The 22413-nt window shown below is 45.5% G+C and overlaps 1 protein-coding gene across 1 annotated transcript; it reads left to right on the forward strand.

Annotated features, from left to right (window-relative positions):
- Positions 1-9134: 9134 nt before the first annotated feature.
- LOC134341770 (zinc finger protein 850-like) lies at positions 9135-21947 on the forward strand. Its single transcript, XM_063039687.1, has 2 exons — positions 9135-9176; positions 14077-21947. The coding sequence occupies exon 2, from the start codon at positions 14554-14556 to the stop codon at positions 17269-17271; it is 2718 nt and encodes a 905-aa protein (XP_062895757.1). The 5' UTR covers positions 9135-9176; positions 14077-14553; the 3' UTR covers positions 17272-21947.
- The last annotated feature ends 466 nt before the right edge of the window (positions 21948-22413 follow it).

A 22413-nucleotide genomic window follows, 5' to 3' on the forward strand; every position in this document is an offset into this window, starting at 1 on the left:
TCCCACCCCCGTCACTATTTCCACCTTCCCACCTCCCCCTCACCTGAATCCACCTCTCACTCCCCAGCTCTTGGCCCATCCCCACCCCTCACCTCTTTTCTCTGACTATTTCCCGTCCACTCTCAGTCCAGAGGGAGGGTCTCGGCCCGAAATGTTGACGGTCCATTTCCCTCCACAGATGCTGCCCGACCCACTGAGTTCCTCCGGCAGTTTGTTCTTTGGTCTGTATGACCCGTGTTAGTGTGGGGAGCGGGATTTTACACCATATTCCAGGTACAGTCTCAACAAAACACAAATAATTGTCACTTTGCCCGGACCATTGGCCCCGCTTGCAGGGCAACAGTCTGCCGGTGTTTGCCCCCCAATGTGGTGAATCCCTCTGCTCGCCACCACCGTGGGCTCAGACATTTCCACAGATGAGCCCCTCCTGTCCCCACCGGGACAAACATCCTGTCCGCCCCCTCTCTCACCGTCTTCATCCTTTCAATAAAATCCCCCTCTCCCTCCCCGGGGAACCGGCATCAAACCGACGGGCCGAGCGGTCTCCTCCTACCTCTCAGCGACACATCAGACTCCGGCCGCAGGAGACGCTTCACAAACGCCCCAACTTCCCTCGGAGGGAAATGGAAATAATCAGAAAGCGGACATTTACTTTGGGATTTGTTCCGCTGACTCGGGAGACAAATTCAGCGGGGTAACGCCCTCTCGGTTGGTCCGCTTCCACTATTGGTTGTAACCGGTGATTGACATCGGTTCGCACCAATGGGAATAGGGCATCTCCTGAATCCTCTTTTGACAGCGGTGGGGGAGGGGCTGGTCACGTGATTAGTAGCCCAGCCGTTAAACCGATAAAGCTCGAGCTCACCAGCGCGTGGGTGACGTAACATACCGCGCACGTGAGGGCAGATCTAACTGTGGGGAGTCCATGTGTGACGTCAGGTGCGTGGGTGCGCCTGTGTGACGTCACCTGTGGGGGAGCGCTGGTATTTAAAAACACCTGAATGGACGTTTCTGATGATTTCAGTGGGACAACAACATTAATCCCGGGTTTCATCACTGAATCCAGTGTTGTGAGATGTAAAGTCCCCTGTTATGTGTCCGGCTGTGCCGTGTTGTTGGTGGAGTGGGCAGCGTGGTGTTTGTCTCCATTCGGGTCACAACACCAGAATTACCAGCGGGGTCCACACACAGTGTATTAGTCAACAGAAAACCTCTCGTCCCTGCAGTCTCTGTCTCCTGGTAAACTCAACACCCTGACAATGTGGACCATAGACACCCCTTCCTCTCAGAGTCAGGGAATCACTCAGACAGCTGATCGCTGAGAGGAATTATATTTATTGGTCATTAAAGTTCACCCAGATTCGTGTGGACGGATTTGATGTGGAGTTCGGGGGGTCACAGTGAAAGGGCCGGACGGCCGAACTCTCTCCGTTGTCCAAACATCCTTCCAGGTGAGGCGACACTTCACCTGTGAATCTTCCGGGGTCGCCCGTTGTGTCCGCTGCTCCCGATGCGGCCGCCTCGACACCGGTGACACCAGATCCTCCGCAGTTGTGCGGGGTCGGGTTGTTTTTTTTGGGGGGGGTTCCCATTTGTGCGGGAGGGGTGGGTTTTGGGGGCTGATGATCGGGATGCCGTTCTTTTTGATGTGGGGGTTGGGGTGGGAGTTTGATTTTTCTCTCTGAACGACTTTAATGTTCTTTCTTTGTTTCGTGGCTCTTTGGAGAAGTAAAAAATAACAGAGTTGTTCATGGATATCTGCTTTGATAATAAATTAACTTTTGAACTATCTGCTTCAAGCGGGACTTTCCGGTGTCCAAACATTTTCATTCCTATTCCCATTCCCGTTCTGACGTGCCAACCCATCGCCTCCTCTTGTGCTAGGTTGAAGCCACCCTCAGGGTCCAGGATCAGCACCTTATATTCCGTCTGAGTACCCCCTCCCCAACCCGATGGCATGAATATCGATTTCTCCTTCCGGTGAACAAATCTCTCCATCACCCCTCCCTCCCACTCCTTCTCTTCCTCTCTGATTTTTCACGTCCTCTCACCTGCTGACCACTTCTCTCTGGGTCCACTGCTCCATCCCTTTCTCCTATTCTCCACTCTTCTCTCCTCTTAGATTCTATTTTCTCCAGCTCTTCAGCTTTCCCACCTCCCTGGCTTCACCGATCACATTCCAGCGAGACATTTCCTCGCCCGCCCCGATCTTATTCAGATATTTCCGTCATTTCATTTCAGTCCTGAAGGAGGGTTTAACTGGAAACGTCGACTGTTGACTCTTTTCGATAGATGCTGCCCGGCCTGCTGAGTTCCGCCAGCATTTTGTTTGTGTTGCTTTGGATTTCCAGCGTCTGCAGACTTTGTCGTGTTTGTGATTTACCTCTCCGTTGTCCTTCCCGCCTCCGGCCACTGGTGGTGCGGCGGCGAAACTCCTGCTAAACGCAGGCGCGTTGCCGATGTTCTTCCAATACGGGCAGCGGTGAGTTGGGCCTGATCCTGGGTTAGTGTGAATCGGGGGCCAATGGATCGGGAAAGTGCCTGGCCCGAGTTCTGCCGGACCACTGGAGCAGGGGTGCAGTGCCAATTATTTAGGTGCCGGTGCTGTACGACCGGTGATTGCTAAGTTCGTGGCCTCCCTCTTAAACAGAGCCAATGAACTGGCCTCAACTGTTTCCTGTGGCAGAGAATTCCACAGATTCACCACTCTCTGTGTGAAGAAGTTTTTCCTAATCTCGGTCCTAAAAGGCTTCCCATTTATCCTTAAACAGTGACCCCTCGTTCTGGACTTCCCCAACATCGGGAACAATCTTTCTGCATCTAGCCTGTCCAATCCCTTTAGGATTTTATACGTTTCAATAAGATCCCCCCCCCCAATCTTCTAAATTCCAGACAGTATAAGCCTAGTCGATCCAGTCTTTCATCATATGAAAGTCCTGCCATCCCAGGAATCAATCTGGTGAACCTTCTTTGTACTCCCTCTATGGCAAGAATGTCTTTCCTCAGATTAGGGGACCAAAACTGCACACAATACTCCAGGTGTGGTCTCACCAAGGCCTTGTACAACTGCAGTAGTACCTCCCTGCTCCTGTACTCGAATCCTCTTGCTATAAATGCCAGCATACCATTTGCCGTATTCACCGCCTGCTGTACCTGCATGCCCACTTTCAATGACTGGTGTATAATGACACCCAGGTCTCGGTGCACCTCCCCTTTTCTTAATTGGCCATCGTTCAGATAACCTCACATTTATCTACATTAAATTGCATCTGCCATGAATTTGCCCACTCATCTAACCTATCCAAGTCAACCTGCATCCTCTTAGCATCCTCCTCACAGCTAACACTGCCGCCCAGCTTCGCGTCATCCACAATCTTGGAGATGCTGCATTTAATTCCCTCGTCTAAGTCATTAATATATATTGTAAACAACTGGGGTCCCAGCACTGAGCCTTGCGGTACCCCACTAGTCACTGCCTGCCATTCTGAAAAGGTCCCGTTTATTCCCACTCCTTGCTTCCTGTCTGCCAACCAATTCTCAATCCACATCAATACCATACCCCCAGTATCATGTGCTTTAAGTTTGCACGCTAATCTCCTGTGTGGGACCTTGTCAAAAGCCTTTTGAAAATCCAAATATACCAAACATGGCCTAGAACACAATGACTTTTTTAGGTACCTTCAAGTACGAAACTATGTTAACCAGAGTTGTAGATATACAGACCTATCAACAGTAGAATTAGAATTTTTCAAGATCCTGAATTCGGCTTGCAGTTCAATACCTAGTAATCAGTTTCTCGATTATATAATGCACTCTCCCATGCTAAAAATGTAAACACATTGTATATTAAAGAGAAGTGGGAGAAAGAAGCGGGGTTAGTACTTTCAGAGGAGGCTTGGGGGAAAATATGCAGCTTTCAGTGGTCCTCGACTAATTCTTTGACTTGGAGAGAACATAGTTGGAAAAATATTATAAGATAATTCAAGACCCCATATCAGGAAAAATATGGAGATACAAACGTGACGTGTTGGAGAAGTTGCGGATCCAAGGAGGCAAATCATTTTCATATTTTCTGGGATTTCCCTAAATTAAGTATATATTGGGAAAGTATTCACAGAACATTAGTTAAGGTACTTAAGACCCAGATACCTCTGAACTTTGAGACGCTGTATTTGGGGCATGTATTGTTTCTTGAACAGAAGGAAGATATAAAGTTGCTGCAGGCCCTCTTAGCGGCAAGTAGGAAATCAATCACTAGAAAGAGGCTAAATCCAATACCACCTACATTAGAAGATTGGCATGAAATTATCTTGGAAATATTTAAAATGGAAAAGTTGACCTACTCCCTGAGAATTCAAAAAGAAAATTTTTATCAAATCTGGAATAAATGGATTGAATATATAACCCCAATGTGAGCAGACTTTAGATGACTCTCCTAATGATTTATACTGCTCTTCTCATCAATATAGTAATATTGCTAACGTGAGCACCCCTAGTCTAAATGTTTACTGTTTTTGTTTTTGTTTTTATTTTGGAAAGGTATAAAAAATGATAAAAATTAAGTAAATAAGTACATAGGGATTGGATAATTATGTCTGGGGGCAGGAACAAGCATGAACAAGTTAGGATATAAACACCTACAATGGTTGTTACATAGGCTTACATACAACATTTTGGACCAGAAGAAATGGTCCAGAAGGGATTTATGGAAACTATTGTTACTATGTTTCTTAACAACTAATACCATTACTTAGCCCAATAGATTAGAATTACTACTGTACATAATTATCTATTTAAGTGTCTAATTTCCTTTTATATCATCTCAATGTGTACTTAAGAATGTATAAATAATTATAGTTTTATACATATAAAAAATGGAAAAGGATATAAGTGTGGAAAAGTACATGATACTTGTGAATTCCTTATCCAAATAAAAATTAAAAATTAAAAAAAAGAAAATCCAAATATACCACATCACTGTTTCTCCCCTATCCACTCTACTAGTTACATTTTCAAAAAATTCTATGAGATTCGTCAGACATGATTTTCCTTTCACAAATCCATGCTGACGTTGTCCGATGATTTCACCACTTTCCAAATGTACTGTTATCACGTTGTTTGCTTAGAAGCCAGAGGGTTGTAAGTGAGAAAATTTTACTTTTGTATTAGCAAGTTCTATGTCAATGCATCGGATGACGAGTGAAGTCGAATGTTGAAAGGACTGGATAGAGAGGTTCTGGAGGGCTATAGTATCTGGTTATCTCAATGCCATAAATACAACTTAAATATACAAACGATAGGTTTGCTCCCCGGCTTGAGATTCTAAGTTGGAGAATGGCGTTTTATTCACAAAGTCCTCATAGCCCACAGTGACTGTGCACTGATCCCAGCAATGGAACCCGCCACTGCAGCCCCACAGTGAACAGTGTACTGATTGCAAAGTTACGAAATTGCATGTGAACAGCCTCCCTCCCCCAACTCCTCTGTTTCTGTGTCACCAGCAGACTGGGACATCTCACATCTTGCTCCCTCCGCCAAGCCATTAAACTGTGAACAACTGTGGTCAGGGACTGATCTCTGGGATACTCCAAACGCTACCTCCTTCTGGTCTGAAAACTACCCACTCAACCAACCACACACTACCGGCAGGTTATCGATTTCCAACAAGAAAGCCTAATCACCTACTCCTGAAGGTCAATACCATTGCTGACTCTGAGTTTACCACCAGGAGGGAGATAATAATCGGAAAGTCTCCAGTCGCAGCCGTGTAAATAAAATGTGATCTCAGTGGGTGTGTGGCGCATGCTCCGAATGCGAAGGAGACAGACAAACTGAGCCAAGTCACAGACTGATGAAGGGGAGGAATGATCCATTTTGATACCGAGAGGGAAGCAGAGAGTTTGATATTGTGCCTGATGCCGGAACTGTAGACAGTTAGAAGAAGTCTTGTTCCTCCAAATTGTTTTGAGCTGTGACAGTGTTTTTATCAGAAGTGTGACGAAAGAGGGTTACAAAAAGTACACATAGATTAAGATGTTAACTGCCCTGTGCTGACACCAGTGGGATCAACAGTTGATCTGCCACCTGTCTTCAGGAGAAAGAGAGATAAATAAGACAATGGAGCAGCATTTGGAAATGTTAATGAAGAGACGAGAGAGTTTAACGGAAGGAGACACCGGTCTGGGTATTTGTCAAGATCGGCTCCGTTTGAACCCTGAACTGTTTGAAGTGTGATGGACAGGCGATACCCCAGCAGGGGGATAAAAAGGGACAGGTTCGCTAAGGCAAGACACACACGACACCACGAGGTAACGAGACCCTGGAAGCGGTGCGCCTCCTGCAAGTCGGTGTGAGTCTTTTGGAGGGCTGGTCGCGGGACCAAGCCATAGACGCACAGGGTGGAAAGGTACGATCGGCGGGAACCTGCTGTGTGTCCGCCCTTGCCTGGGTGCCAGGTTCACTGCAGAGGAACGATCGTATCTGAAACGGAGGGGTCACAGTCGGTGACCTCAGAAGACATAACAAAGGGCTCACCCGAAAGCTGACTGCGAGGAATATCGAAGGTCTCTGTGGAAACCGTTTTGAATATTCATTCGCTTTCGCTCTCTCTCTCCTTCCCCCGCCCCCCTGTCCACCGGCACGGCAGTGATTACTGTGAACTGAACTGAACTCAATTGAACTGAACTTTTCGTCACTTTGAAACTGGTCATTTACCCCTAGACGACGATAGAGCTTGATTGATCCTATTATCCTAGTTCTGTGTACATGTGTGTGTTTATCATTGCTGAACTGTTGCATTTATTATCCTTTTGATTAGAGTACTGTGTTGCTTATTTCCTTAATAAAACTTTTTTAGTTCCAGTAATCCAGACTCCAATTGAGTGATCCATTTCTGCTGGTTTGGCAACCCAGTTACGGGGTACGAAGCATAAGGCACCATAGAGACTGAAATTACCTGAGTTAAAATGTTGTCTTTCACCCACTGACGTGCTTTGTAAACTTTTAACAGGTAGAAAAGGCAAAGGATTTGTGTATGGGAAACTCAAACACAACAGCACGTTAGTCCCGCTGTATTTGTCAGTTCACCAGCGCTTGAATGCCGCCGATCCTTGAATGTGAAGACGGAGATGCTGGAGAAGACAGCGCCCCACTCGCTACAAGGAGAGCCCGGTCACGTGTCCATGTCCGTGATCTGATTGGATACATTGCCATGACGTTATAGCAGTGTGACGTCATTCACTGGCTCTCATTTTGGAAGGGATTCAGTGGGACATCCCAGATACACCAACAGCTTCTCACTGGGAAGCGGCCGGTCACCTGCTCCGTGTGTGCGAAGAGACTCATTCAGTTAACCCACCTTGTGATGCTCCGGTGAGTTCACAATAAATAGAGGCCACATTTCTGTCCGGAGTGAGTAAAGAGTTTTACTCAATCATCCCAGCTGCTGCAACACCAGCAACTTCACATCAGGGAGGAAGTTCAAATCCGCTCTGTGTTAAATGTTTAACCATCACGGTGACTGCAGGCAGCTGCAGGTTCATGAGGGACTGTTACTGTCAGAACCTGCAGTTCTTGTGGCTGCTCATCGCACCCAGGACTGAACCCTGGTCACTGAGCATTGGAGGAGTCTGTTCTGCTGATAAATAGCCTGAAAGTCGACTGATGTTTAATGTTGCGGATCTGTGAAAGATAAATCGGTTCTGTATCAAATCCCGTGTCTCAGGTACTTACTGTCTTTACCACACTCACAATGTACACTAGAGAGGCCACTCGGCCCATCTGGTCCCTGCCTATGTTTCTGTTCCATATCAGTATTTTAAAATCCATCCCTGCCGTTCCCCTCTCACTCTCCCTGTGATGACAGGTTGCAGCTAGTCACCACTCCGTGGGATAGCAGACTTCCCTTGAATTTCATAGAATCATAGAAATCAATAGCACAGAACAGGCTGTTCGGCCCACAGTGTTGTGCCGACCACGTAACCTACTCTCGAAACAGCCTAGAATTACCGTCGCACATAGCCCTCTATTTTTCTAAGCTCCACGTACCTATCTATTCTCTTTAAAGACTCAATTGCATCCGCCTCCACCACCATCACCGGCAGTGCATTCCACACACCCACCGCTCTTTATGGAAACGCACTCCCTCTGACATCTGTCTTGCAACTACTTCCAAACACCTTAACACTACGCCATCTAGTGTTAGCCATTTCAGTCCTGGGAAAAAGCCTCTGGCTATTCCACGACCAATGCCTCTCATCATTTTATGCACCTGTATGAATTCCCTGCATGATTTTCTCCAGTTTGAATCAGATGATGAGCTCACTGTGGCTTGGACATTCCCCAGGACTCTGGACTAAGGGGGTTAAATTCCTTCTCCGCTGCTCTTTTCAACATTTTGTGTCATTTTCAGTAATTACAAAGACAGCTGGGTTGTTGCAATGCGCCTCTGAAGTCTGACAGCAGACTAGCGAGTGAATGTTCGATGGAGCAGAGTCAGAAACTAGAGTTGGCATCCTGAGTCAGGGCTTTGGGGCTCCAAAAAGAAATGGGGCCTATTATTTACAAGGACGACGAGGAAGTGAATCGGACCGGCAGGATGTGGCTACAAATGAAAGATCAGAAACATTTGGAAGCCAGTTGACCGAAAAAAATGTGGTTAAATTCTGCAAATTACTGCTGGAAATCAACAGAACAGACAGCAAATGTGGAGAGGAATAAATAGACAACGATTAGGCCGAGCTCCTTCAGAATGTCTAGACTCCTCTGCTTAGTTGCTGCCTGGACTGCAGAGTTGCTCCAGCATTTTGTGTGTGTGCGTCTCTGTATTTCCAGTAACAGCAGAACCTCTTGTATTTCATATCTACATTTGTAATAGATTGTACTTTGGCATTAGATACACGTCGATATTGAGTATATTGTTTATGGGAGCCGCTTTCTGCGTTAGAACAGTTGCTGAGTATTCTATATACACAAAAAAACTGAGGTGGACATGGAACTAGTGCTTGCAGAAACTATTAATGGCACCGGGATTACCCATAAGGCCCTGCGTTACAAATTTCGCCGGCGCGGAATCATCGATCATATGCGCAGGCGTCAGGGTTGATGACGCCGGCGAATATCACGCATGCGCGCAGTACACAAAGGCCTCGGCATCACGGCTGCGGGATCGGCTGCAGGTAAGCGAGAATCTCGGGTAGTTGCTGTGACTCCGGACTCCGTGACCCGCAATCCCGGGACAGTCCTGCTCTCTTCCCTCTCTCTCAGCCCCACCATCCGTACACGGGCCCCGGGGAGCTTCCGGCTGATGAGGGAATGGGAACCGATGGATCTCTCAGACAGAGCTGAGCTCCAGCTGTCTAAATGCAAGGATCGGGAACTCGGAGAAAGGGAACAAAATCTTTTACATCAGCTGTTGAGAAAATCACCTTTGTTCTGCCTCCAGTCACAAACAAGAGAAAATCTGCAGATGCTGGAAATCCAAGCAACACACACAAATTGCTGGAGGAACTCAGCATTAGTACTCTTTTCCATAGATGCTGCCTGGCCTGCTGAGTTCCTCCAGCATTTTGTGTGTGTGTTGCTTGTTTTACATCCTCTTGTTGTCGACCTTTCTACCCGTGAGGTCTTATTTTTTATTTTTAAAAATTTTCTACAAACTACAGCGTAGAAGAAAAAAAAATCAATAGTGTAAATAGAAGCATCATTGCAATACAGACAAAAATAACAATAATACATATCTTGATATTGAAAATAAAAAATTAGAAAGGAAAGCTCCCAACCCACCCACGATCCAACTCCAAGCCAACCATTATATTATAAGTATAAATGTTTAAAAGGACATTTGAGATAAACTTCTATCACCCCAGAACTATATATTGTAGTAAAAAAAGAGAAATGAATGATTAAATAAAGCAGCCTACTACCTAGTCAAAGAATCAAAGAAAGCTGGAAATGCAGGATCTGACTATCAAGGGAAGAAAAAAAATACACTTGTCAATCCAGGTGAGAATTATGAAAATATTCAAGAAAAGGTCCCCACACCTTATGGAACTTTATGTCTGAATTGAAAAGCGAATAGTAAATCTTTTCAAGATCTGAACAAGACGTAATACCCCTGAGCCATTGAACATGGGTAGGGGGAAGTACATCTCTCCACTTAAGGAGGACTGCACGTGTTGCTAAAAGAGAGACAAAAGACAATGTTCGTCATTTAGCCAGGATCAAATGTTTGTCAGAGTCTCGAGAAATACCGAAAAGAGTGATCAAAGGATCAGGTTTCCAAATGACAGGGACATGTTTTGACCTATTCTCTCTGGGTACATAATGATATCAAACACCTTTGCCCTGGGCAACAAGTAGCTTTCACATCACAAATGTGCCAGACTCCAATGAGACAGACTACTGCCCTTCCCTTCATATTCATTGGCATTGCCATCACTGAGTTCACCACTGTCAGTCACCCGGGAGAGGGTTCAGGGGAAATGTTCATGTACAATACAGAAACTGGTGTTACCTGTGTGTATTGTGGTGATGCAAAAGTTACTGGAGAATTTACAAGTGGGAAGAAGTGGAGTGATATTTGAGAATCTGAGTTTTTAAAGCGTAATTTAGCAAGCAAATAACATATGGACAATGTGCAAAAGCTCTGGTGAGAAAATCCTTCATTACCCGTTACAGGCCTGCTACATAGGTTGTGTGAGAGTGCAGATGAACTTGTTCGAAGCCAGAGGAGATCAAAGTTCTTACTGACAGTGATTTGCTAGCTGTTGAAATAAATACCTCTCTATAGAAAATTCATGATGCAGATGTTGCCACTGTGTAAAAAAAATGCACGGTACAAGCTTTATGTGCACACTCGTCATTACAAATTAGAGGGGAAATTGGTGGGAGGGTGAGGAGACCTCCAGTGTCCCTGATGCCCTCACCTATAAGATGTGCATCCAGCTGCAGCTTGTAACCCCGCACTTTAAGGAGTTGGATCTTGAAATGGATGATTTCCAGATCATCCAGGAGTTGGAGGGGGTGATAGATATAACATGAATAGAGGTGAGTTACACCCTAGGTGTAGGACACAGGAAACTGGGTGAGAGTCAGGAAGGGGAATGAGGTTAAATGGCCATCGCAGAGTAATCTTGTGTCCGTCCCACACAACAACAGGTGGGTCCACTTTAGAAACTGTTGGGGGGATTACTGACAGAGGAAAGTCAAAGGGGTGAGAGGGGATTCGTTAGTGAGGGGAACAGAACAAGAGGGGACTAATATCCCAGTGGTGAGGCTCGCTAGTGCTAGTGTGGGGAGAGGGTGATGTGGTTAAAATAAGTTGTAGGGGGAATGGGAGCCAGACTGACAGAACAGATAGTGGGGAGGGTGAATTGAATTGAATTGACTTTATTACATACATCCTTCATATACATGAGGAGTAGAAATCTTCACGTTATGTCTCCATCTAAATGTGCAATGTGTAATTTATAGTAATTTATAATAAACAGTTTGTACATAGGACAGTCAGTATAACATAGAAATGCAATTGTATCAGCATGAATTAATCAGTCTGATGGCCTGGTGGAAGATGATGTCCCGGAGCCTGTTGGTCCTTTTGCTGTGGTACCGTTTCCTGGATGGTAGCAGCAGGAACAGTTTGTGGTTGTGGTGATTTGGGTCCCCAATATCCTTTGGGCCCTTTTTACACACCTGTCTCTGTAAATGTCCTGAATAGTGGGAAGTTCACATCTCCAGATGCCCTGGGCTGTCCGCACCACTCTCTGCAGGATCCTGCGATTAAGGGAAGTACAGTTCCCATACCCAGCAGTGATGCAGCCAGTCAGGATGCTCTCAGTTGTGTGCCTGTAGAAAGTTCTTAGGATTTGGGGCCCCGTCCCAAACTTCTTCAACCATCTGAGGTGAAAGAGGTGCTACTGTGTTTTTTTCACTACACAGCCAGTATGTACAGACCATGTGAGATCCTCGGTAATGTTTATGCCGAGGAACTTAAAGCTGTTCACCCTCTCAACCCCAGATCCATTGATGTCAACAGGGGTTAGCCTGTCTCCGTTCCTCCTGTCATCCACAATCAGCTCCTTTGTTTTTGTGACAATGAGCGAGGGTTTGTTTTCTTGACACCAGTCAGATGTTGTTCAGACCTCAGACAGAGTCAGCAATCAAATGGTTGAGCATGGAGCGATGAATGTGCTGAGCTGTGTATATCACAATGCAAGAAGCATCGTAGGAAAGCCAGATGAGCTCAGGACAGGGAATTATGATATTGTAGCCATTATTGGGACTTGGTTGCACCCAACAGTCTGAGGGATTTAGAGGAACAAATTTGTAGAGAGATTGCAGACCATGCCAAGAAACAAAGGTGTGATTTTAACTTCCCATATATTGACTGGGACTCCCATACTATAAAAGATGTCGAGGGGGTAGAGGTTGCCAAATGTGCCCTTAATCAGTTCGGAGAATTCCCGACATAGAAGTGTGCAATGAGCTATTAGGAAATGATCCAGGGCTGATGACCAAAATTAGTGATCATAATGCCATGAGATTCAAAGTAAATATGGCAAAAGGGAGGTCTGCACTACGGGTTGAGATTCTAAATTGGAGAAAGGTCAATTTTGATGGTATCAGAAAGGATCTGACAAGTGTGGTTTGGGACAGGCTGTTTTCTGGCAAAGGAGTACTTGGTAAGTGGGAGTTCTTCAGAAGTAAAGTTTTGAGGGTGTAGAGTTTGTACGTGCCTATCAAAATAAAAGTTGAAAGGTAACTGATGCAGGGAACCTTGGTTTTCAAGAGATATTGAGGCCCCGGTTATTTTGTTCCTCTGAATGCCTCAGACTGTTGGGTGCTACAAAGACTCACTAGTGACTACAATATCATAATTCCACCCCCTGAGCTCATCTGACATCTTTTTTAGTCATCTTCTGTTGCTTTCTAAAAGCTTCCCAATAGATTTTGCTCTTTTGTTTGCCCTCTCTTTGCTTTTTATGTTGGTTTTGGCTTCTCATTTCATCCACAGTTGTGTCCTCCTGCCTTTCCAATGCTTCCACTTCTTTGGGATGTATCGATCACCCAGCTCCCGAATTGCTCCCAGAAACTCCAGCCATCGCTGCTCCGTTGTCACTCCTACCTTTTCCCTTCCAGACCAGTTTGTCCAGCTGCTCTGTCATAGAAACATGGAGAAGTTCAGCACAGAAACAGGCTATTTGGCCCATCTAGTCAATGCCGAAAAAAACATTTAATCTGCAACTACCTGCACTGGGACCATCGCCCTCCATACCCCCACCATCCAGGCTGCCATCCAGACAACTTTTACATGGTGAAAACGAGCTCATATTCACCACTTGTGCTGACACTCTCACGACCATTTCAGTAAAGAGCTTTTCCAAATGTTTCTGTTTAATTTTCACCTTCCCCACTTACCCATGACCTCTGGTTGTCATCCCACCCAACCTCAGTGGGAAAAACTGCTTGCATTTACCCTGTTTATACCCTCATAATTTTGTATACTTCTTACAAATCCTCAAAGCAATGTGTACTTTCCTTGTTTATGTTTAGAGACTTTTTTAGATGTATAAGATGATGAGGGGCATTGATCATGTGGCCAGCCAGAGGTTTTTTCCCAGGGCTGAAATGGCTAACACGAGGGGGCATAATTTTAAGGTGCTTGGAAATAGATACTGAGGGGAAGTCAGGGGTAAGTTTTTTACACAGAGAGTGGTAGGTGCGTGGAATGCACTGCCGGCTATTTGTGTGAGAGTGTTTCAGTTACTGTGGGGCCAGGAACCCATGCAGCTCAGTGGGAACAGGGAATAATACCAATAGAGAGAGTCAAACTGAGTCAGGTCACAGATTGGAGATGGCAGAAATGCCCCATTCTTATAGAGACAGGAAGAGCATCAGAGAATTTGATGGTCATTCCAGATCCCAGCTCTGTGCCCAGTTAGAAGATGATTTCTCTCTCCAACTTGGGTTGAACTTCACTGTAATAGTGTGATGCGAGAATACACTTTAACAACTCAAGTGACCTCATCTGAAAGGTTTTCCAACACTGATTGATGGATTTTGTAAATCTTTTTACAGGTTAAAAATGACAAGGAATTTGTCTACTGGAATCTCGAACAGAACACACCAGTTTTGCTGTCTCTGTCCAGATATTTAATAGTCATAGTCATACTTTATTGATCCCGGGGGAAAATGGTTTTCGTTACAGTTGCACCATACAGTGGAAGAAGTGAAACAAGGCATTCACTCAATCATCCCTCCTGCTCAGATGATGGGGAGTGATTCTCTCGATCATCAGACCGATTGGCATACCCGTCATTTTACACAGGGGGGAATCCATTCATCTGATCATACAGTGGGAATGAATTCAATCGGTCATCTCAACTGAAGGTACGTCATCAAGTTCACACTGGGACAAGGCCATTCACCTGTTCTGTGTGTGAGAAGGGATTGAGTCGGTCTTTCCATCTGTGGACACACCAGTCAGTTCACCCTGGGCAGGGGCTGGTTGTCTGCTGAACTTGTTGGGAAGAATTCACTCGATCATCTGACCTAATGTCTCACCAGCGAGTTCACACCGGGGAGCAGCCGTTCACCTGCTCGGACTGCGGGAAGGGATTCACTCGCTCATCTAAATTGAAGGTACATCAGCGAGTTCACACTGGAGAGAGGCCATTCATCTGCTCGGAATGTGGGAAAGGATTCACTCAATCATACCATCTGCTGACACACCAGCGAGTTCACACTGGAGAGAGACCGTTCACCTGCTCAGACTGCGGGAAGGGATTCACTTGCTCATCTAAACTGAAGGTACATCAGCGAGTTCACACTGGGGAGAGGCCATTCATCTGCTCAGACTGTGGGAAGGGATTCACTTGGTCAACCGATCTGCTGACACACCAGTCAGTTCACTCTGGAGAGAGACCATTCACCTGCTCAGTCTGTGGGAAGGGATTCACTTGCTCATCTCAACTGAAGGTGCATCAGCGAGTTCACACTGGGGAGAGGCCATTCACCTGCTCAGATTGTGGGAAGGGATTCACTTGCTCATCTAAACTGAAGGTACATCAGCGAGTTCACACTGGGGAGAGGCCGTTCACCTGCTCAGTCTGTGGGAAGGGATTCACATGCTCATCTCAACTGAAGGTGCATCAGAGAGTTCACACTGGGGAGAGGCCGTTCACCTGCTCAGAATGTGGAAGGGGATTCACTGTGTCATCCGAACTGCTAATACACAAGTCAGTTCACACTGAGGAGAGGCCATTCACCTGCTCAGTCTGTGGGAAAGGATTCACTTGCTCATCTCAACTGAAGGTACATCAGCGAGTTCACACTGGGGAGAGGCCATTCACCTGCTCAGATTGTGGGAAGGGATTCACTTGCTCATCTAAACTGAAGGTACATCAGCGAGTTCACACTGGAGAGAGGCCGTTCACCTGCTCAGACTGTGGGAAGGGATTCACTACATCATCCCAACTGAAAGTACATCAGCGAGTTCACACTGGGGAGAGGCCGTTCACCTGCTCAGACTGTGGGAACGGATTCACTCAGTCATCTCATCTGAAGATGCATCAGAGAGTTCACACTGGGGAGAGGCCATTCACCTGCTCAGACTGTGGGAAGGGATTCACTCGGTCATCTAAACTGAAGTTACATCAACGACTTCACACTGGGGAGAGGCCGTTCACCTGCTCAGTCTGTGGGAAGGGATTCACTACATCATCTGAACTCAAAGTACATCAGCGAGTTCACACTGGGGAGAGGCCGTTCACCTGCTCAGAATGTGGAAGGGGATTCACTCGGTCATCCCAACTGCTGGTACACAAGTCAGTTCACACTGGGGAGAGGCCGTTCACCTGCTCAGAATGTGGAAGGGGATTCACTGTGTCATCCGAACTGCTAATACACAAGTCAGTTCACACTGAGGAGAGGCCGTTCACCTGCTCAGTCTGTGGGAAAGGATTCACTTGCTCATCTCAACTGAAGGTGCATCAGCGAGTTCACACTGGAGAGAGGCCGTTCACCTGCTCAGACTGTGGGAAGGGATTCACTACATCATCCCAACTGAAAGTACATCAGCGAGTTCACACTGGGGAGAGGCCATTCACCTGTTCAGATTTTGGGAAGGGATTCACTTGCTCATCTCAACTGAAGGTACATCAGAGAGTTCACACTGGAGAGAGGCCGTTCACTTGCTCAGTCTGTGGGAAGGGATTCACATGCTCATCTCAACTGAAGGTACATCAGAGAGTTCACACTGGGGAGAGGCCGTTCACCTGTTCAGACTGCGGGAAGGGATTCCCTCGGTCATCCAGCCTACTGGTACACATGTCAGTTCACACTGGGGAGAAGCCGTTCACCTGTTCAGACTGTGGGAAGGGATTCACTCAGTCATCCAGCCTACTGGTACACATGTCAGTTCACACTGGGGAGTGGCCATTCACCTGTTCAGACTGCGGGAAGGGATTCACTCGGTCATCTCAACTGAAAGTACATCAGCGAGTTCACACTGGGGAGAGGCCATTCACCTGTTCAGACTGTGGGAAGGGATTCACTCAGTCATCTCAACTGAAAGTACATCAGCGAGTTCACACTGGGGAGAGGCCATTCACCTGTTCAGACTGTGGGAAGGGATTCACTCGGTCATCTCAACTGAAAGAACATCAGCGAGTTCACACTGGGGAGAGGCCATTCACCTGCTCAGACTGTGGGAAGGGATTCACACAGTCATCTCATCTGATGGTACATCAGAGAGTTCACACTGGGGAGAGGCCGTTCACCTGCTCTGTGTGTGGGGAGGGATTCACACAGTCATCTCATCTGATGGTACATCAGAGAGTTCACACTGGGGAGAGGCCGTTCACCTGCTCTGTGTGTGGGGAGGGATTCACTCAGTCATCTGAACTGAAGGTACATCAGCGAGTTCACACTGGGGAGAGGCCGTTCACCTGCTCAGACTGTGGGAAGGGATTCACTTGCTCATTCCACCTACAGAGACATCAGCGTGTTCACACTGGGGAGAGGCCATTCAACTGCTCAGAGTGTGGGAAAGGATTCACACAGTCATCTCATCTGAAGTTACATCAGCGTGTTCACACTGGGGAGAGGCCATTCAACTGCTCAGAGTGTGGGAAAGGATTCACACAGTCATCTCATCTGAAATTACATCAGCGTGTTCACACTGGGGAGAGGCCATTCACCTGCTCAGACTGTGGGAAGGGATTCACTTGGTCATCTCAACTGCAGAGACACCAGCAAGTTCACAATGGGTAGAGGCTGATCACCTGCTCAGACTCTGGGAAGAGATTCTGTCAGCCATATCAACCAAATGTGCATCATTGAGTTCACACTGGGGAGAGGTTGTTCACCTGCTGTGAATGTGGGAAGCGATTCACTCAGTCATCTAACCTTATCTAACTCGCGCTTCGGCTGGCAGCGTAATATAGGGGGTGATAGTCCCCCAGCCCGGCCCAACTTCAGAAATCTCGTTTGAGTGGATGCTGCATGATGTGTCCCCTGTTACAAATCAGTACCCTGTGTGACGGGGTCCTGAATTACCCCTATGAACTGTGCTCGATTACCCCTATTAACTGTGCTTTTGAAAAGAGAGAGAGAGAGAGATATTTAACATCGATAGCTTGTTTTGAAAGAGAGAGAGACAAAAACTAACTGTGGGACTGTCACTTTAAGGCACAAGAGAGAACTCGTTAACTTTAGGCATTCTGCTGAGTTGGAGAAAGCACCGAGCAGCTCGTAAGTTGCAATTGTAACCGAAGGCGGTATTATTTAATGGACACTTGATGTCATATTTTTGGCAGGTTGTTGACACTTTCTTCAAGGATTTTTGCCTGCTTGGATTTCTTTCACAGGGAGAGAATGGAAGAGTTATTTGAATGATAGTTGACGCTCAGCACGGGAAGATAAAATAGGTCAGATGATAGACCTCAGACACATGTTTGGACACTGAATGAGCATTGTTGTGCCCGCAGGTAAACTGGGTTTTGGAGGATCGATCCATCGCTCTTGCAGTGGAAAGAGGAAAAGGGTTGACTCGTGGGGAGTTGTCCATGTGTCCACCCTTGCCTGAGGGATAGCTCCACCACAGAAAACCGGTCCCCTTTGTTATAGTCACAGTCGGTGACTTTTAAAGGATTTCAAAGGACAACGAGAAGATCAACGGCATCAGCTCACCTGAAGACTCAAATCTCTGTCTCCCTCTCTCTCCATCACTACTCAACTCAATACCACGAACTGAACTGAACTGAACTTTACTTATCATCGTAAGACTGTATCTTTTTACCCCTAGACTTGAAGAAGCTTGGTTTTTTATACATATATATTCCACACTTACTTTTATGTAATCATTACTAACCTGTTTGATTTATCTACATTTATATTATTGTATTGCGTAGTTACTAATAAATATTATTAGTTTATAGCAATACTGGACTTCAAAGTGTTTTCCATCTCTGCTGGTTCTTTCTTCCCGTCACGGGCTACGTATACAAAATTGGGGCTCGTCCGGGATATGAACCCTGGACCTCTTACAAAATTGGGGCCTGCATCAGTGTTATGAACAAAATTGGTTGGGAGGCTTGTTTGAATTGATTGGGGAAAATCCCGTTTGATTTGGTTGTGTGGAAATGCAGCAGAAATGGATGTTAGTATTGAGGATGAGCTTCAGCTTCTGTTGGAAAAATTAAGAATGGAGCATGAATTGAAATTAAAACGGCTTGAGAGAGGCTAGAAAGGCAGCAAGATGTAGACAAGAGGCAGCAAGACAGAGAGAAGGGTAGGAAAACAGAGAGAAGAGGCAGAAAGACAGAGACAGCCGAGATGGAGATATGGCAATGTGAAGATCAGGTGGCAGACGACAAGCAGAAGCGGTTCAAGCTGGAAAAGATAGGGAAGTTGCAGCAAAGAGGTTTAGTGTTGGACCCTGATGATTTTTACAGCTCGGAAGGGCTTGTTTTGTGTGATGAATTGAAAAGTTGTGTTCTTGATGATGTAAGGGCATACCCTGATGCAGAGGATGCCGCTACCCTGCAGGGGTTTGATAAGAAAGCAGACAAAGAAGTTTTAACCCACGAGGTTGAGTTTACTCCCAAAAAGAATTTGCCAGAGAATAGCTGGGAGGTTCGGGGTGACCTTGAATTTGAAACTGGGACAAATGATGACAGCCCAGAAGAGGCAGCTGTCCCGATTTAATGTGTTCAGGTTGTGGAAGTACCTGTGAATTCACAGGGTTCTGAACCTTATGTTAAAGCTCAGTTAAAATCTGAGGTGCCTGACTTGGTTGAAAAGGAATGCAGGTTTTGTGTGTCAGATGATCTTGGTTCAGTGAATAAGGGGTTAACCTTGGTACTGGTGGAATGTGAGGATTCTCAGTTACTTGTATTAGACCGTGGTTTAAAGGCTGGTGAAGAAGTGGGTTCTGGTGAGGTCAGTGTTGCTGAAAATAATGGGAAAAGTGCTGTTCCTGGACTTTTGGATAAAGTGCTGGAAAAGTTTGGATTGGTTGCGCGACCTTTGACCCTGCTTGCGGGACAAAGGCCTGCCGAGCAAGGATGTGCTACTCTGTGGAATTTTGTTTGGACACTTCAGCACCTGCAAGCTAATTCAGTGTAATATTATGGAGATAAGTCGGAGAAATTTGATGAACGGATTGTTTGGTCTCTTCCATAATGTATACATGGTTCCCATAAGCCTGATGATGGTGCTGAGTTTAGTAAGCAATGGAGACATGTTGACAGCTCTCCACGATAAGAGTGTTTCAGCAATTCAGCTGATGAGCAGAGCTGCTGTTGAGGCCTACGGTAGGAAAACCAGAGGTTTAAATTATAATGATGTATCACAGACTTTTCTACCTTCCAGATTTCGGCAGGACTTTGAGAGTAAGGTGTATGGGAAAGACTTGTCTTTATTGAGGAAGGTATTTACAGAGATCAGAAGGGAGATTCTGGAATGGTGGCTTTAAAGGAGATAGCTCTCATAGGAGAAGAGGTTCAGAGACAGTCAATGGGATATTACCATAAAGATGGGGTGTTGATGAGGAGGTGGAGACCAGCCACTGTGCCTGCAAGTCACGTGATGGTTCTGAAAATTTACAGGGCTGAAATTTTAAACATGGCTTACAGTGTGCCTTTCGGTGGGCCTCATGGAGTGAGAAAGACAGTGAACAGGATTATGAAGGAATTTTACTGGCCTAGTTCAAGGAAGGATGTTGTGAATTTTTACAGGATTTGCCATACCTGTCATGTGGAGGGGAAATCTAATCAGGTTATTCAGGTAACACTACTTAAACCGGTATCTGCTTTTAGTGAATCTTTTTCCTGGGGTCATAGTGGATTGTGTAGGCCCATTGCAAAAGACTGCAGCTGGTCATCAGTATGTGTTAACAATTATGTCTGCTGTGTCGAGGTCCCCTGAAGTAGTGTATTTTGAAAACACCCTGGCCAAGACTGTGGTAACAGCATTCAGTAAGTTTTTCCCACTGGTAGGTCTGCCCAAAGAAATTCGATTTGATTTAAAAAGGGTTGTAGGTTTACTTTGAGAGCATTCCAGGGGATAGCTACAGAATTAGAAGCTAAGCACATGGTGTCATCTACAGATGTAAGAGTCCAAGGGAGCCTTGGAACGGCTCCACTCAACTCTTAAGACCATGATTAAAACACATTGTGTGAGAAATGGGAAAAATTGGGATGAAGGGGTTCCCCTCCTCTTATTTATTGTTGGAGATTCGATTCAGAAGGCTTTGGAGGGTAGTTTGTTGAAACCTGTATTCAGTTACAGGCCAAAAGGACGTTTGACCCTACTCAGAGAACTATGGTCTGATTGAGAAAAATGTGTCAGTGTGTTTAAGTTTGTTTTAAAATTCTGGGAAAATTTAGTAAGCTTTGTGTCCTTGCAAAGGAAAGTTTACAAAATGGTCGAATCAAAATAAAACACTTGTTTGCTAGAATTGCAGCTGGGAGAATTGTTATGGAACAAAATGGAGTCGTGGAATCTGATAATGGAGTGGAAAAACATGTTTATCCACTGAATCTATTCTCACTCAGATGTCAGAATTCCATTGTTTTGGAAAATATTACTGATAAGGTCCATCAGTTGGACCCTAGACTGCAACAACTAGCGAAAGGACTAATTGGTATTTTGAAATAGAGCACAGGTGCAGTGCATCACGTCATTATGAATTCAGCCCAGCCCATGAAATGGTACCTTCACAGAGAGAACTTTCAAGAAAGGAAAATGGTTGAAGAAATTAGAAACAGGAAAGAACAAGGACAGAGAATGAATGACTGTATTGATAGAGTGGGGAAGGCTAAATACCTTTTAAAGTTTGACTTGTTAAAAGAATACTGGGGTGTTCCCTTAACAGAGAGGGCTAAAGAGAAATCAGCATTTGGGACATTTCAAAGAATGATCAATTCTGTGATTAGAGGTTTAGTAAACACAGGGGCTTATATCAGTGATTTATTGGTCTTGAATGACACATGGGAAGAGCAGATTGCAGCTGTAGAAAAACTATTTGACAGATTTTCCAAGGCCAGTCTTACTGTGAACCTCACTAAAAGTGAGTTTGGCCATTTTACAGTTGTTTGTACATATCTGTGTTATATGTTGGGCCAAGGCCACTTGGCTCCTGGACAGGCCAAGGTTCAAGCTATTGCTGAAGTTCCTGTAAAACTGTATCTTTTTACTGCTAGAATTAAAGAAGCTTGGTTTTTCATACATATATATTCCACACTTACTTTTATGTAATCATTACTAACCTGTTAGATTTATCTACATTTATAATACTGTATTGCATAGTTACAAATAAATATTATGAGTTTCGAACAATACTGGACTTCAAAGTGTTTTCCATCTCTGCTGGTTCTTCATTTCCATCACAGAATACGTGACAGCTGAAATAACAAACAGTACACAATGTACAATGAAATGATTGAGCTTTATAATTCTTACTTTGACTGTATGGTTACCAAAGTAAAGAGAAAAAGGACCCACTCTCTCCATTCAGTATTGTACATCACTCATATCTGTGGAAGACACTGGCAGGAATATGGAGGTCGCAGAGGTCAGTGGTCAGAATGTGTAAAGTTACGTTACTCGGGAGAAGGTTCTTGGGAAACAGAGATGGTCTGAAGGTAAGTAGGTCACCTGGACCAGATGGTGCACACCCCAGGGATCTGAAAGAGGTGGCTGAAGAGATGTGGATGTATTAGCAATGATCTTCCGAGAATCGTTAAGGAAATTAGATCCTAAGAAGTTTTTTTCCTTCGCTACTCTCCCTCTCCCAGTTTCACCTATCACCTACCACTTCTTCCACCCCTCCAACCCCCACACTTCTTCCTCTGACATCTCATCTTTTTTTTCCCCAGACCTGATGAAGGGTCTCGGCTCGAAATGTCGACT

The sequence above is a fragment of the Mobula hypostoma genome, unplaced genomic scaffold (genome assembly GCF_963921235.1).
Source record: "Mobula hypostoma unplaced genomic scaffold, sMobHyp1.1 scaffold_139, whole genome shotgun sequence".
NCBI lineage: Eukaryota > Metazoa > Chordata > Chondrichthyes > Myliobatiformes > Myliobatidae > Mobula > Mobula hypostoma.